Here is a 24,553-nt window from a genome sequence, read left to right as displayed (position 1 = left end):
AAATAAAAGTTTTACCAACCGAGAAAAAAAAGGGGTGTGCGATAATGAAATTTCCATAGATTTGCATAAAACGAGAGCAGCCCCAAAAGCAGCCCCTCACTCGACTCGAGTCAGTCAACAGAGTCAGCCAAGTCAGCCAAGTCAGCAGTCAGGCAGAGTCAGAGGAGATGCCCTAAATTAGATAATGTCTAAATTGGATTTAAAACACGCATTTTGCGGGTTTCTAACGGCAACAGCAGCACAAGCAGCAGCACCCAAACACCCATCGAAGACCCATCGAGACAACATCAAAATATCATTAGAAGGCTGTGCTTTTTTTCACTGCTGGTGTCTGGGCATTTGAAGGGTTGCTCTATGGCTTTTCATTCTCTGATTTGTATGCAAATGTTTTGGCTGCCTGGTTGGCTGCCTGGCATGAAATTTGATTTAACATTTTTTGTGGAAAACAGGTGCCAGACATTGGCTTTTTCATTCTGCCGTTAAGCCGATTATGAAACGTAATTAAATTAGGCTGGAAAAGCAGAGAGAACTTCGTTGTTTGAATTATTTAAATGGTTTTATGAGAGTTGCAGGTTTTTAATTTTGAATTTATAAAGTTAAAATAAGTTAATAAGAACTTTAGAAAGAAACCTCTTCAAGATGTCTAGCATTTCCTTTCATTTTCTTGAGTTTATACTCTTTGCTTTTCTCTTTAAATACCAAAAATTATTTTCCTGACTGCCTTTAATATTATTTATCACTAAACTCTAGCCAAGTTAATAAATCTTCGAGCTGCCCACATTGTCATTACGTCATTTGCATGCCCGTTTAATGCCAAGTCATTGGTGCGGCCATTACACTTGGACAAGTTCATAAACTTTCACGTTTCATTCTGGCCCAAAAGGTCTGGCCATGTTTGTTGTTTTTACCTTTACCTTTGTTGTTATTTTGTGAAGATTGCGTGGCATTTTTCGCATATTTCTGCTGCACATTTCGTGCAAAACTTAATTATATTAACTGAGTTATTTGCGGCATTTGGCGCGCTCTGCCACTACCAGCTCTACCAGGCCCTCCGAGAGTATGGCTTATACACACGTATGTGTATGCTGCTGCAGGTGTTGGTTGAACGACAAAAATTATGACAACTTAACTTGACTAACTGGTGTTGGGTTGTGTTTGTGGTGTGTGGAAAGGAGAGAGAGACAGCAGCTAGTTGTTCGCACCTAAATGGCCAGAATGACGGGCCAAGAAGGAGGGATTGACAGACGGACGGGCAATCAACAACATAATTAAGGACAACAAATGCCCATGTCTCCGGATCTTTTATATTACGTTTTGTTTTTTTTTTTAGTTGTTTCGCCTCCTTTGCTGGCTTTGGTATGCAACGAGTTGCAATTAAAAATCAATAAAATGCGTGATTTTTGCAATTTCTGCGCTTGCCATTGCAATTTGTAATTGCCATAATTAAAATGTTGGCCCAGACTAAAGGAGAACGAAGGAGAGATCCCCTCTTTACCTTTCTCTTAATCAAATTTTCACCTACCAAAACGAGATGAAAACTGGCCAGGGAGTCAGAGTCAGCGACAGAGTCACATCATCCCAATGAGATGCAATTAAATGCGTTTTCAAACAATTTCACTTGGAACTGCTGGCTAGTCTGAGGGTTGTGTGTGTGTTTCTGGGCTGGGGTAAACCAACCCCGAAAACCCTGACAAAATCAGGCAATCAATCACAGGACCGCCGCATAACTCACCCTTGTCTATGGACTCTTTGGTTAGGGGGCGCAACAAATCGGATTAACTCCGCCAGACTGTACCGAAATCTACGCAGGCGCATTCCCGAAAAAGGATGCCCAGCATGTTTCTGATTCTGAGTTCTCAGCTCTGATTCCTCAACTCTATATACCTAACAGGGTGGTAGCTTATATAGAGACTGGCATATATAACAATTAACTTTTTCTGAGTTGAGGTTTTTTCACTGTTTCAAGGGGCGTGTCAGGCCATCCCTAAAAAAAATCAAAAACTAGAATTTCTCAAAAAACGAGCAATCAACTGAGAAAGATCTCTCGTTTCCAGCTGCGTTTGTTGATCGTTTGCCAACACTGGGCTTAGTCAGGGGAAAAAAAGGAGAAGGGAGGGAGATCGCGTGGTCTTGTCAGTTGGCTGTCAAAATAATCATTATCGATGGTCCACCGCCGATAAGGAAGAGATCATGATGCCTAGAGATCGCTGTGGGTTGGCGATTGCTGCTGCCATTAGATTGAGGTGGCAAAGGTTGGCAGACAGAGATTTGACTTTGGACGGGTTCTAAAACTGAACTTGCACTTAGAGAAGTGGAAAATATGGTTAGAAATCTTAGATTTAGATTGAAGATCAGGCTGGGTTAAGTGGTTGGGAGAAGAAGTTAAGGGAGAGACTTGCAGAGACTTTTTGGTTTTGGAATTTTAAGCTTTGAGATGCCTTTTTTTTAAGATTTTCTTCTTAATATAAAACATATATTATATTTAAGTATTAATTTAAAGTAAGAGGTGTTAGAAAGCTTGTATATTTAAGGGAAAATATTTTCATTTAGGGTTCTATCATCTGATCTTCTCCCTATCTAAGCTTTGATTTCCTACAACTTTTTAGCCCAGTGTAAGTGGATCTTTCTATTGCCTATCTGCCTCCCTCTTGCTGCCCACAGTCAATTGAAATTCTACGCATTCCAACAAACAACAAACAAATGCAGGCACACACACAGTTACACACACAAACACAAACACACACACACATAGTTCCACATACAGACAGTTGCATATATAGAATTCTCAATTGCTTTCGCATCATTACGTCTGCGAACAATTTATTTTTATAAAAGCGAAGCGACCGCCGCCGTTAGTCGGCGTCATCATCATCATCATCATGATGATCGTCGTTTTCCTTGCATTTCCCTGCATTTTCCCGCTTCATCCTCCAATTCTCAGCGAAGCGTTGTTCACGTTCAAAAGTGCAGAAGTAGAAGTGCCTGCCGCCTAGCAGAATGAGAGGGGAGATGGAAAATTGAAGGAAAATACTGAGGCATGAAAGCGGCGTAAAGAAATCAAATAAATTTTATTGTATAAAAGCAGCAACAAGCCCAAGCAAAACAATCATTGAGCCAGCCAGGCTGTAAATAGTTTACAGTTCTCCTCTCTGCGGTTCCTCACACTTTTCGTTACCCGCCGCTGCAATCGATCGCAAAATTTCCCCCACTTTTCTTTGGTTTTCCCCTCCTTCCCTTCGTTTTTCTTTTTCAATTTTTCTTCTCGTTTTTTTTTTTGTAGTTGTATTGTAAACAATTCTGTTGGCGGCTGGCGGCCACATCATCATCATCATCAACAGCCAGGCGGCCTAGCTAAATGGGTGTTGAGTGCAAAGTGTTTGTATTGCCACAGATTCCCTTGCCACCCCTCTCTCTTTATATATATATATATCCCCCGATATATATATTGCCCGCCATATAGCCACATCGATCCCCATTCTCTGGCGAATGCAATATGGTTGATCGCTGAACTGATTCTGCATCTGCAACTGAATTTGTTTCGGAATCTGGGAATCTGGGAATCTGCTTGCCACGACCGTGTTAAATGCTCGATCATTTTCGTGTGGCATGCCTCTTAGTTTGGGGCAGCAGTTGTCTCTTTATTTTTTGAAGTATTTTAAGTTGGTTTTCAGGCAAAGTGCTTTTCTTTGAGTTTTATTTGGCTTTCTTTTTGGCAGCATGTTGTTGTCTTTCTTTCTTTTTCTCTTAGCTCTTAATTTATAGCTTAATATTAATTTTTTTTTAAGCATTTGCCTTATAATTTCATCGTAAATTTGTGCATATTTTTAAGTAACATTTCAAATTGCTTGTCTAATGATCTTTGCTTTATTTTCTTTATTATTTTAAAAGTCCCATTAAAAGCTGTTTGATAACCAATTTATTTTTTGGCCGTTTTATTTTCTGTTTAATTATTGCTTAAATTATTTTTGTATATTTTTTTGTTTTATTTAAAATTTGTGAGTTTGTTGGTGGCAGACTTTTGTTTCGTTTTTACGTTAAATTTCGGTTCCTTATTTTATTATTATTATTTTTCGATTCTTTTCGGGTCGCAGCGGGAGATGCATCTTTTGTGTTGATGCTGCTGCGCCTGCTGCTGCGCCTGCTGCTGCTGCTTCTTGATCGCTTTGTGTGTCTTTTTAATTTTATGTCTGGCCTTGTGCCTGGCAGGGGAGTTAAGCGGAGGGGAGGAGGAGGTTGGGGTTACGAAACGGAGTTTTTGGAGCTGACACTAAAAATACAATTTTAAAATACGAAAAATTCGAAATCGAAGTGAAGCCGCCAGAAAGAAATCATACAAAGGCCATGGCCAAAAGCCAAAGAAACAAAAATACAAAAAAAAATCCAAAAAAACCTTAAAGAAGTCAGCTTGCTTGCTTGGTCTTTTTGAGATTTTTCATAATTTTTGCGCTGACCACAAAAAGGCTGCAACAACATACTATATAGCAACGACCACCATGTTAACGACTTTCGGCTCAGACTCTGGCCTCATCATCATCATCATCATCTTGGTTTTGGGGCTGGGGCTGGGACTGGGCACCCCTCTATACCGCTCTGTTACCCCTCTTTTCTGCCCTCACTCTACATTGTGTGCCGGATCGTTTCCTTAACTTAACGTTAAAGTTTCATTTTCGTTGCCTTCGCAATGATACCAAAAGGCAGAACCGAACCGAAATGAGACTTTGTCCAAGCCCCTCGAACCTCGCCGAAGCTGCAACAAATGAGTTTCTTTTTTTGCTCTGTTTTTTTTTTTTTGCTGCACCCCTCTCTCTGATGATTTTTGAATTGATTTGTGTTGTTAAATATTAAATTCTTATAAGTCATTTGCACTCGGAGCTTGGGTCTTTTGGTGCCCGGATCTGGGAGCTCGGGTCTGGGAGCTTTTGTGTGGCTCCAAAATGACAGACAAGACGGTCCGGATGGTTGCCCTTCCCTTGTACGTCCCTCTGATATGCCCCCACATATATATCATTTACACTCGGCCAAGTTGGCCAACAGGCCAAAAGCTGGCAATTGGAAACGGAATCGAATTCGAATCCAAGAGCCACGGACCGGACTCAGTCAGACATTCAGTCAGTTCACAGCGGTCGGTCGGCCAAAAATGGCAACGGGGCAGCACATGTCAGATATATAGTCGTTCCTACATATATTTTTTTTTGGTTGGGGGTTAGGGGTGAAGGTAGGGAGGGGGCTGCTAGGTGGGGAGCCTGCTGGCTCAAACAGAAATTATATTTTTCAAGGTGTTCTCTGGCACATGGCTGGGTGCCTTAATTTTCTCGTATTTTTATAATTTTAATTAACATTGCTGGGGCGCTTAAAGATTGCAATTCGATTTTAACACACAGCGTTGGAGGGTTAAGTACAGTGATGTTTCGTTATGATGAACTCTTTGATTTTGATATTTTCTTTGTAGTTAAAGAGGAGAGATTTGAAACTTTAAAATATTTCTTAAATCTTTATTAATCTGTTTTAAAGGAAGCTTGACTGTAGTTAGGTTTTTTGACTCTTTTCATGCCTCTGATTTCATATGTATGAAGCTGCAGTTTTATTGCCATTTTATGGCATTTTATTAATATTTCCCGAAGCCAGGAGACAGACTTTCTTCTTCAGTTTGGAAAGGGGGCTGGGGCCTCGAAGGAAAAAAATTAAAAAAAAAAAACATTCAATAAACACTCACGCAGTGCACAAAATGGACTTTAAACAAGTGCCACATGAAGTCTGGAAATTTATATGGAGAGCTTTAAGTAAGTCTCCAGCTGCCGCTGTGGCTGCTGTTGCCGCTGCCTCTCCTTCTTTCTTCTGCAAGTTGGGATCTTTCTTCTGGTTCCTCGGCAGCTCGTTTCGGTTGCATTCATTACAAGCGAGCCAAAGGTTAACATGCAACGAACGAACGAACGAACGAACGAACGGCAACAACTGCAACATAGCAACAGCAACAACAGCAACATCAACAACATCAACAACAACAACAACTGCTAAAAAGCTTAAATTTCACAACACGCTTCGAGAGACAGACAAACACACAGCATCAACGTTCGTCGTCGTTGTCTTGGTCGTCGTCTCTCAACTTTTGCGTTTGAGCATTTAAGTGCCAATTAATAACAATTTTTATGAACCGAAGAAATAGTTGACAACACGGCATGGCTTCTCTTCTCGTTTCGTCTCTGTTGCATGCAACAAGCAACATGCAACATGAGAGCGCGTCTTCGTCTGCCCAGTCAGCCAGCCAAACCTCATTTGAAAACACATAATATTGTACACTTTATGAACAATTATTATATAAGTTTTATTAGCCAAGCGAAGAGAGATGAAGACGAAGCAGCCGAAGAACCGACCCGCGGGACTCTTTAATTAATTTGTGATTTTTTACTCTGCTGCCAAGAACTGGCTGCCTGTTCTAGGCTTAGAAGCTGCCACATTAGCCACTTTTACAGGTAACAGCAACAGCAGCAGCAGCAGCAGCAGCAGCAGCAGCATTAATAAGCCAAGCTAAGCTGCTAAGCCAGCTGCTTTGACAAGAAATATGGCTTAAACTGTATCGGAAATTGTAAACTGGATAAATAACCGCTAAGTTTGCCAATAACTGAAGAGTTTTAAAGAAGATTCTTATATCAATAACTTCAACATACTGCTGTTAAGAAGTGATAATAATGAGGGATAAAATAGTTTTCTTTAAGGGCAATAAATAACTCCCTTTAAGAACTTTTTCATTTAAGAAAATAATTAAAATACAAAAAATATATAAGCACAAAGTCAGCCATTACCAGCAGCAACCACCATTCGACTTGGCCCATTGCATTAGAGGCCATTTATGCTGGCTTATTGACAGGATGAAAAGTCCTTCCAAGGCTAACCAATAAGCATACGAAAGCAGAGCGCGGGACAGGCTGACTTTGAAACATTTGGCGACATTAATATGATTTAATGCGTTAATTAGCGCCCCGGCAAGCAACAACAGCAGTGGCAGTGGCAGTGGCAAGAACAGCCATTGCAGAGGGTGCGAAACCAGCAACTTGAGAGCCATCTGACGCAAAGTGTTTCACCCAGAAAAGTATGCTATGCCGGGCCCTGTGTTCTTCTCCCTTGAATTCCCCAAATCCCCGAAGCGGATTAGTAAAAGCAGTGGCATCCGTGGAAAAGCATAGGAAAAGCTGGTGTCTGACTGGTACAGGCCAGTGAGGGGGAGGGAGGAAATATTCAACGCCCCGTGTGTGCATTGCGTAATTGACGTCAATTTTGTTTTCGCACCGCGCATACCAAAAAAGCAACAGCCAAAAAAAAAAAAGAAGAGAACACCTAAGAGGGTTTCGAGTGGGTGGTTTTTCACCCCCTGCGCCCGGGGGAAATCCAATACTCGACCGAGAAAATAATTTGCCAAAATTTATATACATAAAGAAATTGTGTCGCCTTGCAGAAATATGCAGAAGAAGATATTGAAAACTTGAGGTTTGGCTACGACAATATCCAATGGGGGGAGTCGGAGGTTGCGGGTGTTGGCATCATATTTCATTTATTAGCAGCCAGCAGCGAGCGAGCGTGGCAGGCATTTTTATTTATGCCCCCTTATAATGCCGGGCATATGTGGCCCAAATGGGAATTGCCTTTGCCGGATAAGCAGCCCAGAGACAGCCACTCAGAGAACTCTCACAGAGAGAGAGAGAGAGAGCTGGGTAAGAGAATTCTCAGCTCTGAGTGCTGTTTGGCAAGTAAAAGTAGCTTAGAGATTTATGCGGCATTTGTTCCATTGAATTTTCCATCCGTTAAGCTGCACTTAGCAGCTCTCGCAAACTTTTTGGTTAATTAAAAGTTGAAGTTGGGGAAAATGGCAAGAGTTTTACAAGGAGTTTAAAGAGAGGGAGGTGGTGTAAAAAAGACTTTATATTATTTATAGATTTCATTTTTAAAAATCTTAAAAAAAAGAAGCATAAAATTAGGTCAATTTCTCAAACATTTCTGTAGATAAAAAACTCAAAGAAAAAGACGTAAAGGAGTAAGGGCAGGCCTGGCACGTGCGCTATTATTTATGCAATAAATTATTTTTGGCTAGTTGGCAGCATCCCCCCCACCACCCCTACCTCTGGCTACTGCGGAATTTGCTAAGCTGCCTGCAAATTATAGAAAATCCCCCCGAAAAGACGCCATAGATGTGGGGGATAAAGAAGAAAAAAAAAGCCAATGTAAGCAATAAGCAGGAACACCATTATCTAATGCTCGGCGCGCCATTCAGGCATAAAGCCTATGACCCCCGCCGCCCTCTACCAGGATTTCCTTGTGGAAAACTTCTTAGGCCCGAAAATAGTGCGCTGGAAATAAAGCACAAAAAGGCAATAAAAATAGCTTGGGCCCCATCCACAACACAGAAATAACTTTGGGCCTAGAGACTATTTTGTAGATGTTGGCCGCACAGTTTCCGGGCCAATAGAAATGCCAGCACAAAGGGCCGCCACCCTTCCGCATATAAGCCAAAATCCAGGACTCTGGCCCTAATGGCCAAGGCAAACACAGGCAGACACACAGACAATCAGACAGATAGACGGAATAATACAGATAGAAAACGGAGACGTCGCCAGCAGCGGACTTAAGTGCAAGTGATTTATGTCCTTAGAGATGTGGGCGAAAATCATTGGACTGAGTCAGAGCCAAAAAATTAGCCAAAGAAGATCCAGAGTCAATCAAAAGTTCAATGGCAAAAATAAGGAGTACTTGAAAGTGCATATTCCACTTTTACCCTGTTTAAAAAGCCCAACATTGGTCGGGTTAAAAGCCTTGAGCCAAACTCAATTAGCAGCGGTCAGTGGCTGCCCTTTTTGATATTTGAATCATAGGAAATAGATTCCCTTCAAGCGGGATTCGATTACACATTACAAGTGGTCAATACAGGCTAAGCGGACTTATGGGCTCCCCAACTCTGGTCCTCTGTGGTCAGTTGCGTGTTGGTAATTGAAAAGCACTCAATGGGGTCAAGAAAGGGTTTCAGAAATAAAGGGGTTTGTGCCTGATCCGTTGATAGGATCAACTGCTGGCTAATCGAGTTTAAAACAAGCGTAAATTGTCCTGGCCTTTCCTTTTGATATTCGAGCGGACTTCAGTGGCGTTATTTTGCGGTGCCAAGTGCAGCGAATACGCCGGGTAATTAATGGTAATTGTCCACAGCTCAGCTCAGCTCCCACATAGGGCTTCCCTCAGGTGAACATGGATATAAAAAAAAATGACCAAGAGAGGTGCTGCCTGCCTGCATTTGCCTAATGACACAAAAGTAAACCGTCGAGCGGGAACTTTGTATAATTTCCCTCGCCTTTTCGTTAAGCTCTTAAACCGATTTGCAGCTTAGTTGAATGGCCCCAGCGATAGGGAAGGAACAGCTCGAGGTGGAGTGCAAAAATATTTCACAAAGCCAAACCAAAATCGCTAAAAATGAAACCGAAACTGTGTTCATTGGAAAAAATGTTTCAACTTCAAGACAAAGACCTGCGTCTTGTGGCATTTTTACGGCATAAATTTCCATTGAATTGATACTTTTTGGGCCATGGTCTGTAGCTCTCTTCCCGCCCCCTCTCTCTCTCTCTGTTAATCATGGCAAAAACTTAAGCAACAACAATAAAAAAAAGGGTTGACACAATCAGGTAGAGTATTTCCTCCTGTCGGCCGCCGTCCTTTGAAGGCTTCGAACACTTGAGCAGCGAAAATTTCATTAAGATTTCAAAAATATTTTTTGCTTCTACGATTTCCTGGAATTAATCTAAAAAGACAACACAGTTAAGACTGAAAAGAGAGAGAGAGAGGAAGTTATTCTATAAAAAATCTTTACGACTAGATATTAACTTTGTGGGCAAAAGTTTTCATTAGGTTTTCGTATGCTTCCCTGCGATAGTCATAAAATTGTTTAGCCGTCAGTTTGGCATGTCTTTTCACGCCACCCGAGTCAGTTCTTTGGTGACCCAAAAGGTATCGCATTCAACACGCTTTCCGTCCCAGCAATTCCCCAATGGCAAAACCAACAAAATTCTGATCAAAAAATTTTGCTGTCAAAAAAGAGAGCTAACAGAAATCAGAAAGACGAACACATCTCAGATCAGCCGCAGACGAAATCTTGTGGCAACTGCATTGAAACATTAGCAGTGATGACATTTTTGCGGTCACCCCATCCCCTCCCCCTCACCCTCGCTTAGGCTGCCCCACCAAAAAACCGTCTGTGGATCGTCTGCTTTTGTTGGTTTTGTTTGTGCGGCAGAGAAATTCCTACCAACGCGACACTTCATACATAATAACAAAAGATCGACTGATGGATCACAAGGGCCAGAACGTCAAGCAGGCATGAGTTTGGGCTTTGCTAGATACCCTGTATTTTAAGGGGGTATGCTAGCTTATAACTTAACTTGAAAGTTGAAAAGGAAACTTAAGTATTTTCTTAATGTGTTAATAATCTTCTTAAATAATCTTTTTAAAAACTCCCACGAGGGTATCCAAAACCTCGTTTCTTCTTCTAAAAAAAACCTTTCAAACTTTCTGGTTATTTTTTGGGCATTTGTATGGCTTTTTGCGGCCTGTTGGCTTATTAATTGTAGCCTTGGACTTGGCAACTTGGCCCGTCTTTGTTTCACAAATGAATGCACAAATTTCGGGACAAGTCGGCTCTGCGGTTTCGTTTGTGCCACAAAACGCAGACAGTATGACGACGCCGAAAGCCGCAAAAAACAAACAAAAACAACCAAAAAAACAAAAAAAACAACACATAAAAGTAAATTATAAGAAAGAAATCCTTTTTGGCTAACTCGTATTTCGGACCAAAAGTCTCTTGAGGTGAGACTGCGGCTAATGAGCCAAAGCCAAAGCCCCAAAACCCTCGAATCCTTTGGATATGTTTTTCTCGAGACTTTTTCATCGCACTTAAAGTCTTCGATTTCAAAACCAGTTGGAGAGTTAGGGAAAGGGAATGGGACTGGGACTGGGATTGACTTAATGCCACTAAAATTATAGGTTACTATGCGCGTTTGCGCTGCTTGGAAAATCGGTCTTCGGTTTGTTTTTCGGGGCGTTGCTCGAGAAATTAATACAAAAATTGAGGCAACACGAAAGAGCATTTTCTTCGGTGGAAATGCCTTGGAATTGGTTTGACTTTGAAGAGCCCACAAACACGCCTCGGGCAATCACGCAAAATGCCAAATTACATGTAGCCACCATTAAGCGAACGAAACTCATCTAACACGCACCCAAAAAAAAAAAAATACAACAAAAATTAAACCCGGTTAAAAAAAAGAGTCATTTAAGGTGTTTTACACACACGTTCTGGCCCTGTGTGGCAGCAGCAGCAGCAGCTGGCCGATACGATCGGGTTCACTGCTCGAATTTCAGAGATCTGGCGCACTTATCCAGAGGATCACCCTGCTGGTGCTGCTGCTGCTGCACCCCCAAAATTTCTGGAACATAAACCTCCCTCTGCACTTTAAGCGGCTTACACGTGCCGCCGGTTTTTGTCTTTCGACTGGATCTCAAGTAATACGAGCCGAACTCCTCTCAACTTACACCCGCTGTTAATGGAACAGGAGCTGGAAATATGTCCAGTTTTTAGTTCCTGAAGAGGGTGAAATTGGGAGGGAGATGGGTCAGTTATTAAGAAGAATATGAGTTGAGTTTGAGAGATATTTTGAGTTAGTTTTTAAGATTTTTCAATAATTTTTTGGGATTACTTTAAGTTTATGTTTAAGTTTAATAAATAAACCCTAAACAGCGTTGAAAGTCACAAAATTCTTTAGCTTTTAAGTTCACTTAGCACTTTAAGAACTCAATCCAAGCTATATGGTAAGACTTTCTTGAGGTGATTTCAAAAACCGATAACTTCGTTTCGATTTTTTCTGAAAACCTAAAGAAGGTAAAACCATTGCCTGGAAATCAGTTAGAAAGACGTTCCAAACGCGGCTGAAAGATAGAAAATTCCCTAAGCGATACAAATAAGTCCAAAGTAGGTTTTCCGGAGGCTGAAGATCTGAAAAGGCCAGCTAAAAAAATGGCGAAAAAGTCCTTAAAAATTGGTCATCCTTCTTTGACTGCCAGAATATCCTTTGATGATCTTCAAACGGTTGGGGGTTGGCTTCTTAAAAAAATCCATTCATGGCTTAAAAACTAAGTAAGTAGTCATTAAAAAAACATATTTCATTTTGTTTTTATACTTTTCAAATATATTTTGGTTTTTTTTTTTTTGTTTTTGTTTCTTTGTTTGTTTCATATATTTATTGGCTAACTCTTTAAACTTTACTCTGTAGTTCTTTTTTGTTTTTACTTAATTCTTCTGGGTTTTTGTTTGTTTTTCCTTGTTTTTAATTATATTATTAGTATACATATAAATAATTAAAAATATTACATTAAAATGTATTCGTATATCGTATAGAAGTTGCTGGTTGTTGGATTTTCTTTTCATCATTTTCTTACTTTCTTCTCCTTCTTTCATCTCCCTCTCTTAATTTTTGATTGCGTTTTTCTCTCCCTTCGTTTCTTAATAACATTTACCTTTCATTTTACAATTTTGCTAAAAACTAAATAAAATGTTTTGTTTGTAAAAACAATAATAATAATAATAATTATTAAAAAATGTATGCTCAAATTATTGTTAATTGATTTATTATTTTTTTGTTTTGTTTTTAAATATTTTAAAAATTGGTAAAAAGCAAAAAAGCGCCTTCTTTTGATTTTTAAAACATATTTACGTATATAGTTTGCATCATTTTTTAATTTTCATGTTTTTATTATTATTTTTTTTACTTGTGTTATATTTTTATAAAATATCACCTAAAGCAATTACGTATTTCAGTTTCAGTATTTTTTGTGTGTGTGTTTTTTTTTTTGTATTTTAAGTTTATTTTTTACAATGCAACAATAAAAAATTTTGCTTCGTTTTTTTGTTTGTAATTTTTGTATTTTTTTTTTGGTAGCAAAACATTTAATACAAAAATCATTAAAAATAATATTTAACGAAAATGCAAAAAGCTCACACTAAAATCATAGGAAACAAAGTGTATTTTCTCTCCCTTTTTTGCAACAGTTTTTTATGTTTTTTTTTTAGGTTTTTGTTTTTAACTAAAAAGCGGCGAATTATGCTAACAGAAAGATTATTACATAATTACAGCGATCTTTTAAGTTTAATTTTAGTTTCTTACATACAAGTTTTTATTTTTATTTTTCTGGTTTTGAGACAAAGTACAACAACTATTTGAATTTCCTTTTTTTTTTATATTTATATTTATAATTTTGCAAGAAAGTTTTTGTTTTGAAAAAATAGTACAAAAGCTTTTCACGTTGTTGTTGGTTTTTTTTTTGTAGTTTTTGTTTTTGTTTTTAAGTTTTTTTAGTTGGCTATAATAAACCGCTGGGAATCGGTTCGACTATAGTCTAAGTATACAAATGACTGCCCATATAGCTGATGAACTGCGATCGACTGTTCGCAGTTCGTTTTAAGTACATTTTTGTTGGTTTAGTAGTAGGTCTACAACTCAAAATAGTAGTAGAAATTAGCAGTAGAAAGTGTTGTTGTTGGTTGTTGGTTGGTTTTGGTAGCTAGAAGAAGGGACTTTTTTCGCTTTGCTAACTTTTCGTATCTTTGAGTTTCGATTGCAAGTTTAGGGGGGCGGTGAAGGGGGGCCTGACTAAGAACTATATAACGTACGCTATAGTATACAATTCTGGGGAGGGGAGCGAGGGGTCTCTAAGTTTCTCGACTGCTCTCTCTCTAAATCAATTAAATTACATTAGCTTTCTCTCTTAGCTTTTTCCTTTTCTTTCTCTTTTTAATATTTATTTAATAATAATAGTATCGCGTAGTTTTTCGATTTGCTTTAGTAAATGCTTAAAGTTTGTTTTAGTTTTTCTTGTTTTTGTTTTTAGTTTAGTTTAGTTTAGTTTAGTTGCTGTTGATTTACGTATATCATTGTTCTTGAAAGTTAATCGGTTCATTTAAAATGTCGTTCGTATAGGCCCATTGCAATCCTCAATTAATTAAATTAACTTTAAGTTGTTTTTTGTTTTTTTTTTTGTTGTTTTCCTTAGTTTTTTGTTTTTTATTTTTAATAAACAATAAAGTTTTATTCGTATACTTTGCATTTGAACTCAGGTTTTTGGGGTTTCTTTTCTGGTATCTCTTTTTACGTATATGCGTTGCATGGTTGTTGTTTTTTTTTCTTCTTCTTGAGAGTTGAACAAAAAAGATCAACGAAAATATGTCTATATATATATTTTCATTTTAAGTAGTATTCGTTTTTTCTTTTCGTTTCACTTTTCATTTAGCATTTAGTTATTATTTGGCAAGTTCGCTTCGGTGTTGTAAAACACGCGAAGGGAAAAAGGACGTTTTGTTTTTGAAAAATCGTATACACGTTTGCTAAAGTGAAAAATTCCCGAAAAAAAAAATCAAAATCAATTTTTAAAAAAACAAAAAATTTATAATTGAAAACTAAGCATAGAAAATCTGTTTTAGAAAGTTTCTAGTTATTAACTATACTCTTAGCGTTCTTTCTTCTCTCCTCTCACTTTCGTTTTTCACTTGCGAGTGAAGTTTTAAGCGCAGCCTAGACTTGATTTTAGTTACAAACTACATGGCTAAGCGTTATCTCTATATTAGATAGTATATATATTTATAGAGAACTGTATTGGGGTTGGGGGGGGCGGTACAGGACAGGGTAGGGCTTTTAAAAAGGGTAACTCGAGACTATTAGACTAAAAGTCCGCCTCGTGTTTGATGCGATAACTGGCATAGGTCTCCTCCAGCGGTGAAAAGTCTTGGGTGCTGGGCTGTGATCATTTTCCAAGTAATTGGCACAGATTTAGGTAAGAATTTTTCGTAATATAGATATATAGAGAGAGATTTTTAGAAAGAATGTTTTTCGGGGGATACTCTGGTATTTTTCTGGTATTTTTTTTTGTATGTGAGCTATGTCAGTGTCTGCTGTGGCTGTGGCTGTTGCTGTTGTTTTTGCTGTTGTTGTTCAGAGATGGGGTGACGGGCGGGGGTTGTTGTCAAGTATTTACAAGTTTACAAACTCAAAAGAAGAAAACACCGATAGGCACAAACCTAACGATCCCAATCTGCCTAACTGACTGTACCCGAGATGCGGAAATCAGGGCAGAAAAGTCAGGCCAGCTCTCTCGTATATCATATCATATCAGAGTACATATATAATATATATGCATATTTTTGGGTATTTATATATATATATATATATAGTTTCTATATAGAACTCTATATAGAGTTATGTGCATATGTAAAATTGTTAAAAATTGGTTAGTTTTTTCTTTTTACGGGGCGGGGGAGGTTAGTAAACTTTCTCATAATATAAGTTTCATTACTTCTTTGTTTGTTTTTTTGGGGGGGGCAGGGGGTGTTGAGTGTGGTTTAAGGTAAAGAAAAAATAATCAAAAATAGTAGATTAATGGTGTGTTTTGGTGAGTGTTTAAGGGGGTGGGGGTTTTAATTTTTGTTAATAATAATTAATAATATATTGGCGAGCTATATGGGCCTCTTGCAAAAACGAAGTTCTGGAACATTGTTGTAATTTAGTTCTCAATTACTTTATGCTTTTCTCTTAACTGGCTTTTGTTTTTGTTTTTGTTTTTTGTTTTTGTTTTTCTTTAGTTGTTGGTACTTTTTACAAATTAAGCGAAATTGTTGTTGTTGTTGTTGCTCTAATTATTGTTGCTCAGTTGCTTTTGTTTAATGTCTGTTTTTTAGCTTTATCATTTACAATCTGCTTGAGATATATAAACTGATGTTGTGTTTACGAGTGTAACTGTGTTTATTGTTGTTGTTGTTTTGAGAGACAAAAATTGAGATAAACCTGTGGAAGGCACGCGGTACAGGTGCACAAAAAGTGTACTCACTTTTCGGCACTGGCCGCGGCTGTCCTCAGTATTGTATTGGAAACTTAAATTTATGGCATTTACTGTACACAGAGAGGAGAGCAAACAAATTTTTTTTGGGCCGTGGCAGCGCAATAGCAATAGCAACATTAAACGTTATCCATGAGATATATTCTCGTTGTGATTCGTTCGGTCGTTCGTCGTGTTTGTTGTTTGTTGTTGTTGTTTTTGTTGTTATTGGTTTTTTTTTTCAGTTTTCAGTTCGGATTTGTGGCCGAAGCCTCTTGGAAGCTCGTTTGTCGCTGGTTAGTCACTCATGTCGGTTACTGTCCTCGGCTTAAGCGTCTGCTGGCCCGACGATGTTTGCTGCCGTTTGCCGCATGTTGCTGCCGCCGTTGATGTTGCTGCTGCCGTTGCTGTTGCTGTTGCTGTTGCTGTTGCTGCTGTTGGCTCCTTGGCTAGGAAATTCCTCTGCTCTCCTTTTCGCTTGTATTTCTGTATAGTTCTGAATTTATTAATATTTTTATTATAAAGTTCTTCGATTTTCTTCGCTTTTTTTTTTTGTAATTTCTTCTCTGATTTCGGACTAATTTACAATGTGTTTGTGTTTGTGTGTGTGTTCTTTTGGGGGTGTTTTTGGGTGTTTCGTGTGTGTTCATAATGACGTACAACTTCTTCTGCGTTCGGATTTGGATTTGAATTCATCAATATTAATATTAATATTATGTTTTGTATTCGCACAAAGTGAATTAATTTTACTTAATTTGCTTATACAATGTGCAGCAACATTTTTGCTTATTTTTTTCTTTTTTTTTTTTGTATTTTATATTCTTGTGGTTATTCGCTCGATTGGCTCTTTATAGGTTTCGTATTGATTGATCGCAATTATTATTATTATTATTGATTCATTTAATCCCAGGGCATTGTGAGCACCCGCTTCGTTTTTGCAAGAAGGTCGTTATCGTACTACGAACATGGGTGCACCACCGCATTGTAGCTCGCCAATATAGGACCATGTGCTCCCGCGAAGGGGGTACTCACAACGTCTGGTGTACTAGCTCCATCGGTGTGCGATGTGGAGTCGGCATTGCTGCGACCTTCTCCGTTCGCCGATCCCAGTTCCGGTGGTTTGGTGGTGTCCCGTTCGTCGATCACTAAATCTATTGGCATTTTACCCTTTAAACACGATATATATCGATGACAGAAGTTATCGCATAATTCGTGTACCTGCAACGAGAGACAACCCCGCAAAAATGGCAGAGAAGAGGGAAGAGAGAGAGAGAGAGAGATCATCAGTTTTTTGTTCGTTTTCTTTTCAGGGGGGTTTACGTGGGGGGGGTGCAATGGGTGTACTCTCTAGTAGGAGGGTGCTCAATATCAAATTAGGATATTGCTTTCAGGGGGAGGTCTTATATCTATAAGTATTAGCTAAGGGAATGTATTATAAAATAGTAACTAAAGTAGATGATTGAAAAGATTATTAGCTTAAATAAATCATCATTTACTTTCTCATTTCAATCATCTACTTTGTGTTTAACAAATATCTTTTATCTACTCTCGAAGCCAGCTTAAACATTGCCATACTAAGCGCCATCGCATTCTTGCCTTAACCAGAAACCTGCTCATCCAAGTTGCCACCAACAAAACCCCCTTCGGATGCCCCTTTTGCAAATGGCATGCAAATTGCTTTTGATGCGTTACCTGAAAACACCAACAACTCCAACACTGTGGACTCCATCGCTTGAGAAGACCCATGACCATGATGATGGCACTCAAAAATGGCTGAGACTGAGGCAGAGGCAGCTTTACCGCCTTACCAAAGGTCCATAAATATGCATAGAGGTACGAAATAATGCACTGGCCGAAAAGGAAGTGGCCGGCTGAAAGAGGCAGGCAGCTTAGCCCCGGGGCACACTTTCAGCCAAATAACCAAGCCGGGCCAACCAGCAACAGCAACAGCAACAGCAACAACAACAACATGAGACAGCAGCACGTGCAACACTCGCATTAGCAACATGGAGAGAAGATCGCTGGCGTCATCGTTCAGCGTGGAAAAAGGCCCATGGAGTCTTGGCCCAAACAGAATGCGTTTTTAAGGCTATGTTGGTGTTGCTCTTGCCTTGTGTATGTGTGTGTGTGCGTGTGTGTGTGATAAAACAAATGCGATAAGGCCAAAGTGAGTGTGAGTCAGGCATATATGCAAATATGCAGCAACAAAGAGAGGAATGCAGCCGCCGACACGGCTAAAAAGAAATTAATTGCACTGGGCCATGGCTGGCAGACACAACAGCAACATCAGCAACATTGGCAACACCAACAGCAACAACAACACTAACAACAACAACAGGGTGCTCCATTTAACCGGGGCCAGGCATTTAATTTACGAAAAAGTGCGCGTTGCTTATGCAAATTGTTTGCTGTTGCTGCTGCTGTGTTGCTGCCGCTGCTGCTGCTTCTTTTCCTTTTTTTTTTTGGCCTGCGAAAGCTGCAACCGCCAGGCTATTAACTTGTTGCCCATTGCCAAAACTTGTCAAACTCGTTTGCAGGCTGCTTTCAATGTTATTGTCACCGAAAAAATACACGCAAAAAGCCAAAAACCAAAAAAAAAAAAAAAAAAGCCAACTGGTTTATGACAGGACAATGTCAAATTTGTCGCCGTTGCTGATAAGCCTCGGCTGTGGCAGCAACATGTTGCTGGCGAAGGAGTCTCAATTTTATGATTGCATTTGTAGCTGTCAAAGTGACCATAACAATATCCATAAAGCGTGCAATTAGCACGCCAGCAACATGTTGCCGCTGTGACCGTGCACATGCAACATGAGTGCGCCCACCAAATTGATATGTTTATGCGATGCTGCTTCTGCTGCTGCTCCTGCTGCTGCTGCTGCTGCTGCTACTGCAACTTGGGCCCTTCAGAGACTGTCGGACTTTCGATGCCGGCTGGCTGATAACTTTTGATTAATTTGTCAGCATTGTATGTGACATTTTCGAACGGCTCATTGCGATATTTATGACTGCCAGTGGCCCCCATGTTGATGTTGCACATTGCTGTTGCTGTGCCTGGTTCCTGTTGCTCTTGCCGTTGCACATTGGGTGGGCCCATGAGCAAGCAACAAGGGCGACAGGCGGACACAGGCGGACAGCAGCAACGGCAGCAACCAGAGGGCGTTGCTTGTAAATGCTGACGCTCATTTGTACATCCTGTTAAGCAAAACTTTTCACAGCAGCAGCAGCATTGGATTTTTCCCGGCCGTTTAAAACCTCCTCCTCCTCCTCCTCCTCCTCGCCCCCTCCCTGGCAGCTTCCTCTGTGTTCTAATCTCAATGCAAATCGCTCCAATCTGCGCAGTGGTAATTCTCGATTTCCGCTCATAGATAGCTCTAACTATACGAGTATTCCCCTCCCCCCATTCCTAGACATTTCTAAAGTCTCGGCACGCAACCTCCAACACACAGTCTGTCTAACAAGTTTACGGCACTCTCTCTATCCCTCTGACATTTAAATGCAGGCCAATTAATTGTAATTTCTATTGCATAAGTGCCGGTAATGGTTTATCAACTTTGCTACGAGACAATATGATCCTTACTGACTTTTAATATCAAATCTTAAGTCCAACTCATTAGGAATCTTTTTTTTTCTTACATTTTCTACTTCATTTTAGTAAACTTAGCTAGCAAAAATGCCAAAGAATACCTACAGCTTGCATCATCGGTCAAAAGCAAAAGTATACAGCTGTCGTTGGTGATGTTGCTGGTGCTGGAAAAAGAGAGATCCCGAAACGATCTTGGCCAAGCCATCAAAACAAGGCCCCCAAATCGCTGGTGGTGATGTTGTTGCTGGTTCTGTTCTGTTATGCCCCCATGCCGGCATTAACCCAACCGATTCCGATTCCGATTCCCCGATTCGATACTCCATACTCCCATACCCTCTCCATACCCATATATCTACCCCCTGCCGGCCAAGAAGCGTGTGCAACTGACCCAACGTGTTGTGTCTCCGGCTGGCTCGGTTTGTCTGTTTGTCCCACTGTCCATCAGTCGGTTAGTCCCACCGTCCCACTGTCTGTTTGTCAATTGCAATGCCTGCCTGCCTGCCTGTATATTTTTTTTTGTTGCTGTTTTTTTATTTTTTATTTTTACTTTTTTTGCATGTGACTCTGTGACGAGAATGTGCTGGGGAGCTAAAAAACTGGAGACTGGGTATTGGGGCCCCAAAGCCTGGAGCTTCGAGACTGAGACTGAGACTGAGACACAGGCAAACCAGTTTTTGACAGACACAAGTCTTGAAAACGTCTTTTTAACTGATTCTGTTCGCTGTTGTTGTTTTTAGCAGCGGCAACAAATATGCACAGATACAGATATACATTTACTCGCTTCCATATAGATGTTGTATGTTTTTTTTTCTGTTTTCTGTTTTTTTGCAAGTCAACCCGCACATTTTATTTAAGTATATTTTGTATTTCTTTGCAGTTTTTTTCGTTGTTTTTGTTCTTTTGCATTTATATATTTATTTTATACACCAAAAAATCGACCGCTGCATTTTGTTGGCTGCATATAAATGAATGTATTTTTTGAAGCCTTTTTTTTGTTCGATTTTAGGACTCTTTTTTTTGTACAAGTTGCTACAGTTCTTTGTTGGTTTCGTGTGTGTCGCAAGCTGTGTGAGTGACAAATGACAAAACAAAAACCTGTCGTGGTCTCCACGCCGCCGTCGCCGCTGCTGTTGCTGTTGCTGTTGCTGTGATGTTGATAAAGATCTTGACTGTTTATTTTTCTTGACTTTTCTGGCTTTCTATATAGTACAGCAGTACAGGGTGCAACAAATTGCAGCTGGCCAACTGACTAACTGACTAACTGACTAACTGACTAACTGACTGACTGACTAACCTAGCTTACTGCACTAGTTTTGTTTTTGTTTTGCGAACTTAGAAAGCTTTTTCAGTGATTAAACACTAATTGCAACTTGATTGACTCCTCTTCTTCTACAATCGATCTTTCCTTTTCACTGTCATTAGCCTATATCTGGGCAGAAAAAAAGAAAAGAAATACTACTAACCACATTCCAAGGCAAATGACTTTGGGTCTAGCAAAAGGGCTAAGATAGTGAGGCTAGAGAAAATCAGTAGCTAAGAGACTTTTAAGCCCTAACTTTAATCGATACTTTTTGTGTGTTTCTTTAACATTTATTTATTTAAATGATGTTGCCCAGATCTACTCTACTATATATTCCCTGAACGTTTTGTCTTGTTCTTTTTCGTTTTATTTATATTTTTTGTTGGTTTTTGTTTTTCGGTTCGTGTAGAATGTTTTGCATAATTTCTTACTTAAGACTTAATTGAAAATAAAGAACCAAAAACAAAAAAAAAAAACAGAGTGAAGAGCGTCTCTTTGGACGGGTTTGGACTGCTTGGCCGGCTTGGCTTAGCTCTCGGCCAGCTTTAAACTCCGGCTCTGGGGTTTCGGTTTCAGTTTCGGTTTCGGTTTAGGTTCGCTCCACGCTTCGTTGCGCATTTGCCTAATTAATTTTCTCAGCACAGCAGCAGCAGCAGCAGCAGCAGCAGCAGGGTAGAGAGGGAGTTAGCCGGCATTAATTACGACCACGTTTGAGGAACAACTTCCATTAAGTCAGAGAACGAGAGGGCGAGAGACACGCACCCGAAGCCGCTTGCATATTATTATTTGAAATTAAAACAAATTAGGCAACCTGTAATTTTTCCATTTAGACAATAAAGTGTCTAATAATCAAGTAGGTGTTGTATTGTAGAACCCTCTCTACTTCTCAGTATAAACACCCACCCTAACGAAAAATAAATTTATGTGCCAGCGTTATCTAGGAATTATGTTAGAAAATCTACGAAATTCTGCAGTCATCACACCTCATGTATCAACAACAAAAGAGATGCCGAAACCTGAATGCATTCCATTGTTCTTACCAAATTGTTTTCCTTTTTTTTGTTTTTATCTTACGCATGAAACTGTAACTGAACTAGAAAAAACACCTGCCGCTGGCCAAATATTTGTGGTCTAAGCCACATCCTGTTCCCCTCCCTGTTCTCAACCTAACAAATATTTCACTTTGATTGGCAATTAATTCAATTTTCAGCTGCATTTTTTTCCTTTTGGTTTGGTTTTGCCTTTAATTTAGACATTTTGCAAGTGTATTAGACTGCAGACTGTATATGACCGCCTGCTGTGGGACTCTATGGTCCCTCTTGGACACCCCTTCAGACTCCCCTTCAGGCACCCAAAACATGGCTCAATAAAATGTCAACACAAATGTTGGTAATTGAAATGCGCGCCCGTTGGCAACTATTTTGCCTGGTTTTTCTAGCCGAGTTTTATTTATGGGCCTGACGGCTGGAGACTGTGTTTTTGGGGTCCTGGGTTCCTGGTTAAACATTTTGGGTGGTCTTTTTTGGGGCGTTGATAAATGATTGCCGACGACTGGCTGGCTGGTTGGCTACTTGGCCTGGCTCTCTGGCTTTTCAGTTAATTGCAATGACTAAACAAATGCTGGTTTTTCCAGACTTTGGCTTTGATGAGTTGGCACAAATCGGCAATGTTTAAGCTGGCTTTATAGAGGTACTTATGATTAGGGAAATTACGGGAAAAGCGTTACTTACTTTTTCTAATTCTAAAAGGTGAAACCGAAGTACTTGTATTGCTTGCACCATCTGTAAAGGAAAGAAGAATCAGAGTTAGTTAAGTTATTGCAAAAATTGAAACATTTTCCTAGCATAGACTGGTCACACTTTATTCAAAAATAAATCTAAAGAAATTCTTTTCACTTTCCTAAATCCTAAACGTTTTACAAATTTCTTAATAAAACTTTTTATTGATTCTACAAAACATTCGCTTGCATACTCATAAAACACACACACACACTCACTCATATAGATTTGGTTTTGGTGCTGGTGTGACCAGACCGCTAATTAAAACATCACTTTGACATTTGACATTTTTACGATGCTGCTAACTGCTGCTGTGTGGCCTGTTTGGTTTTGGTTATTGTTGCAGCTACTGCCTGGAATTTCATTTTAAACCCAAGACATGCCATAAACATTTTTATAGCAAGGGGTTTCTTTTTATTTCTGCCTCTTCCTTTAAGTGAGTGTTACTAAATGCACTTTTAAATGTTCAAACACGATAGCGGATAGCGGATAGCGGATAAAAGGGGCGGCCAGACCAGACCAGCAGGGCGGGGGGAGTGGCAACCACAGAGTGGCATGCCAAAATGATTTATGGCCAAAGTACGCAGACGCAAGCAGGCCCAAAAGACAGATAGACAGACATACACGGCCATGGCCAAGACGATCTATGGTTGAGGGATATATATGTAAGTCATGTGGAGTAGAGGGGGGAAGGGAGGGTGTGTTATTTTTTTCAGTGATTTTGTACTACAACTAATAAACTAATCTGCAAGTGCATAAAATTAGGGCCACCAGAGGAAACTCCGCCGTGAGTGAGTGGGTAAGTGAGTGACACATTTACGACTGCCGGCAATTAAAATTAGTTTTGCCCATAATCTCTTTATACCCAGCCAGACTCTCAGCTATATATACGCATATATATATATATATATATATATATATATACATCTGGATTTTTCATCTGGCTTTAGCTTAGCTTCTGCTAGCCAATTGCATGGCTCGTTTTGCACTTTTTGCACGCGGCATTTCCGTCTTGATTTACATTCAGCTGGATGCTGATCTCTTTTTGGCCCCCCTCCGCCCCGCCACACGTTTCTCTCTCAACCATGCCCATAAAAATTGTTATGACTCGTCGGTTTGAGGAATGCCAAGGAAGGAAATGAGCAGGAGAAGCTGCTAAGCCGCTAGTATTGATGTTTGAAGTTGGTCAAAAGTTCTTTTCAGAGGAGGTTTCAGTGGAGGATTTTCTAGATTTAAGTAAGGAATATATATTATGATATTATATAGATTCCTTTTCCTTATTTTCCAGTGCATTAACTGACTCATTTGGTTTACTCATTTCAAACTGAACGCCACTGAAATGTCTGGCGGCTGCTGCTGCTGCTCTTTTAACGATCATTTCCTTTTGGCAGGCAGATTAGCATGAGTTCCGTTCCCCTAAACTATAATAATGCTCCTCTCGAAGATCTCAGCTCATCATGATCATGATCGCGCCAAGGTTGTGCTGCTGCTGCTGCTGCTGGCATTTGCCTTGGATTGGAGGAGGCAACCCCCCCCTGACTTGCTTGGTCCAAGATTGCGAATGCATATTCTACTAAAGTCAAGACGTTGGCTTCATTGTATGGTTTTTTTTTTCTTCTTTTTTGCATTTTTTACTTGTGTTGTTGTTGTTGTTTTTTTCTTTGCACACCCAAGGCTGGCAGGCAGGCAGGCAGCCCATTTAGAGAGTGCAAAAATGTCATATGCATCATTAAATCGTTCTGCTTCATATTGTCGTTCGCATGGGTTCGCGCTCGCTGCGCGTCTACTCCCCCCCTCTATATATATATGTATGCATGTATATATCCCCTCCAAAGACTATATATCCCCCTTGAGAGCTGGCAAAAATCAAGAGCGAAAAGTATGGCAACGCTGTCCAATAAAATGACTAAACAACTCAGTTCACTCTGACGAACGGTACGGCATTTTGCTCATAAATTGCGTTCGTCGTTGGCTTTGTGTTGCCTTTTGCTAAATTCACTGTGA

The 24,553-nt window shown here is 39.8% G+C and overlaps 1 protein-coding gene across 2 annotated transcripts in view; it reads right to left on the bottom strand.

The window, feature by feature from the left end:
- The window catches only part of LOC108113722 (homeobox protein homothorax), a 107,178-nt gene that overhangs the window by 61,077 nt on the left and 21,548 nt on the right, over positions 1 to 24,553 (bottom strand). For both annotated transcript variants that reach the window (XM_041818729.1, XM_041818727.1), the window contains exons 5-6: positions 22,502 to 22,552; positions 16,921 to 17,106 (exon numbers count right to left, since the gene is read on the bottom strand). In XM_041818729.1, the coding sequence (XP_041674663.1) occupies positions 16,921 to 17,106; positions 22,502 to 22,552 (237 nt within the window). The remainder of the gene's footprint in view (positions 1 to 16,920; positions 17,107 to 22,501; positions 22,553 to 24,553) is intronic.

The sequence above is a fragment of the Drosophila eugracilis genome, unplaced genomic scaffold, assembly GCF_018153835.1.
Source record: "Drosophila eugracilis isolate 14026-0451.02 unplaced genomic scaffold, ASM1815383v1 contig_367, whole genome shotgun sequence".
NCBI classification, from domain to species: Eukaryota; Metazoa; Arthropoda; class Insecta; order Diptera; family Drosophilidae; genus Drosophila; species Drosophila eugracilis.
The sequence above is the reverse complement of the archived record's forward strand: the minus strand, read 5'-3'. Positions and strand labels throughout refer to the sequence as shown.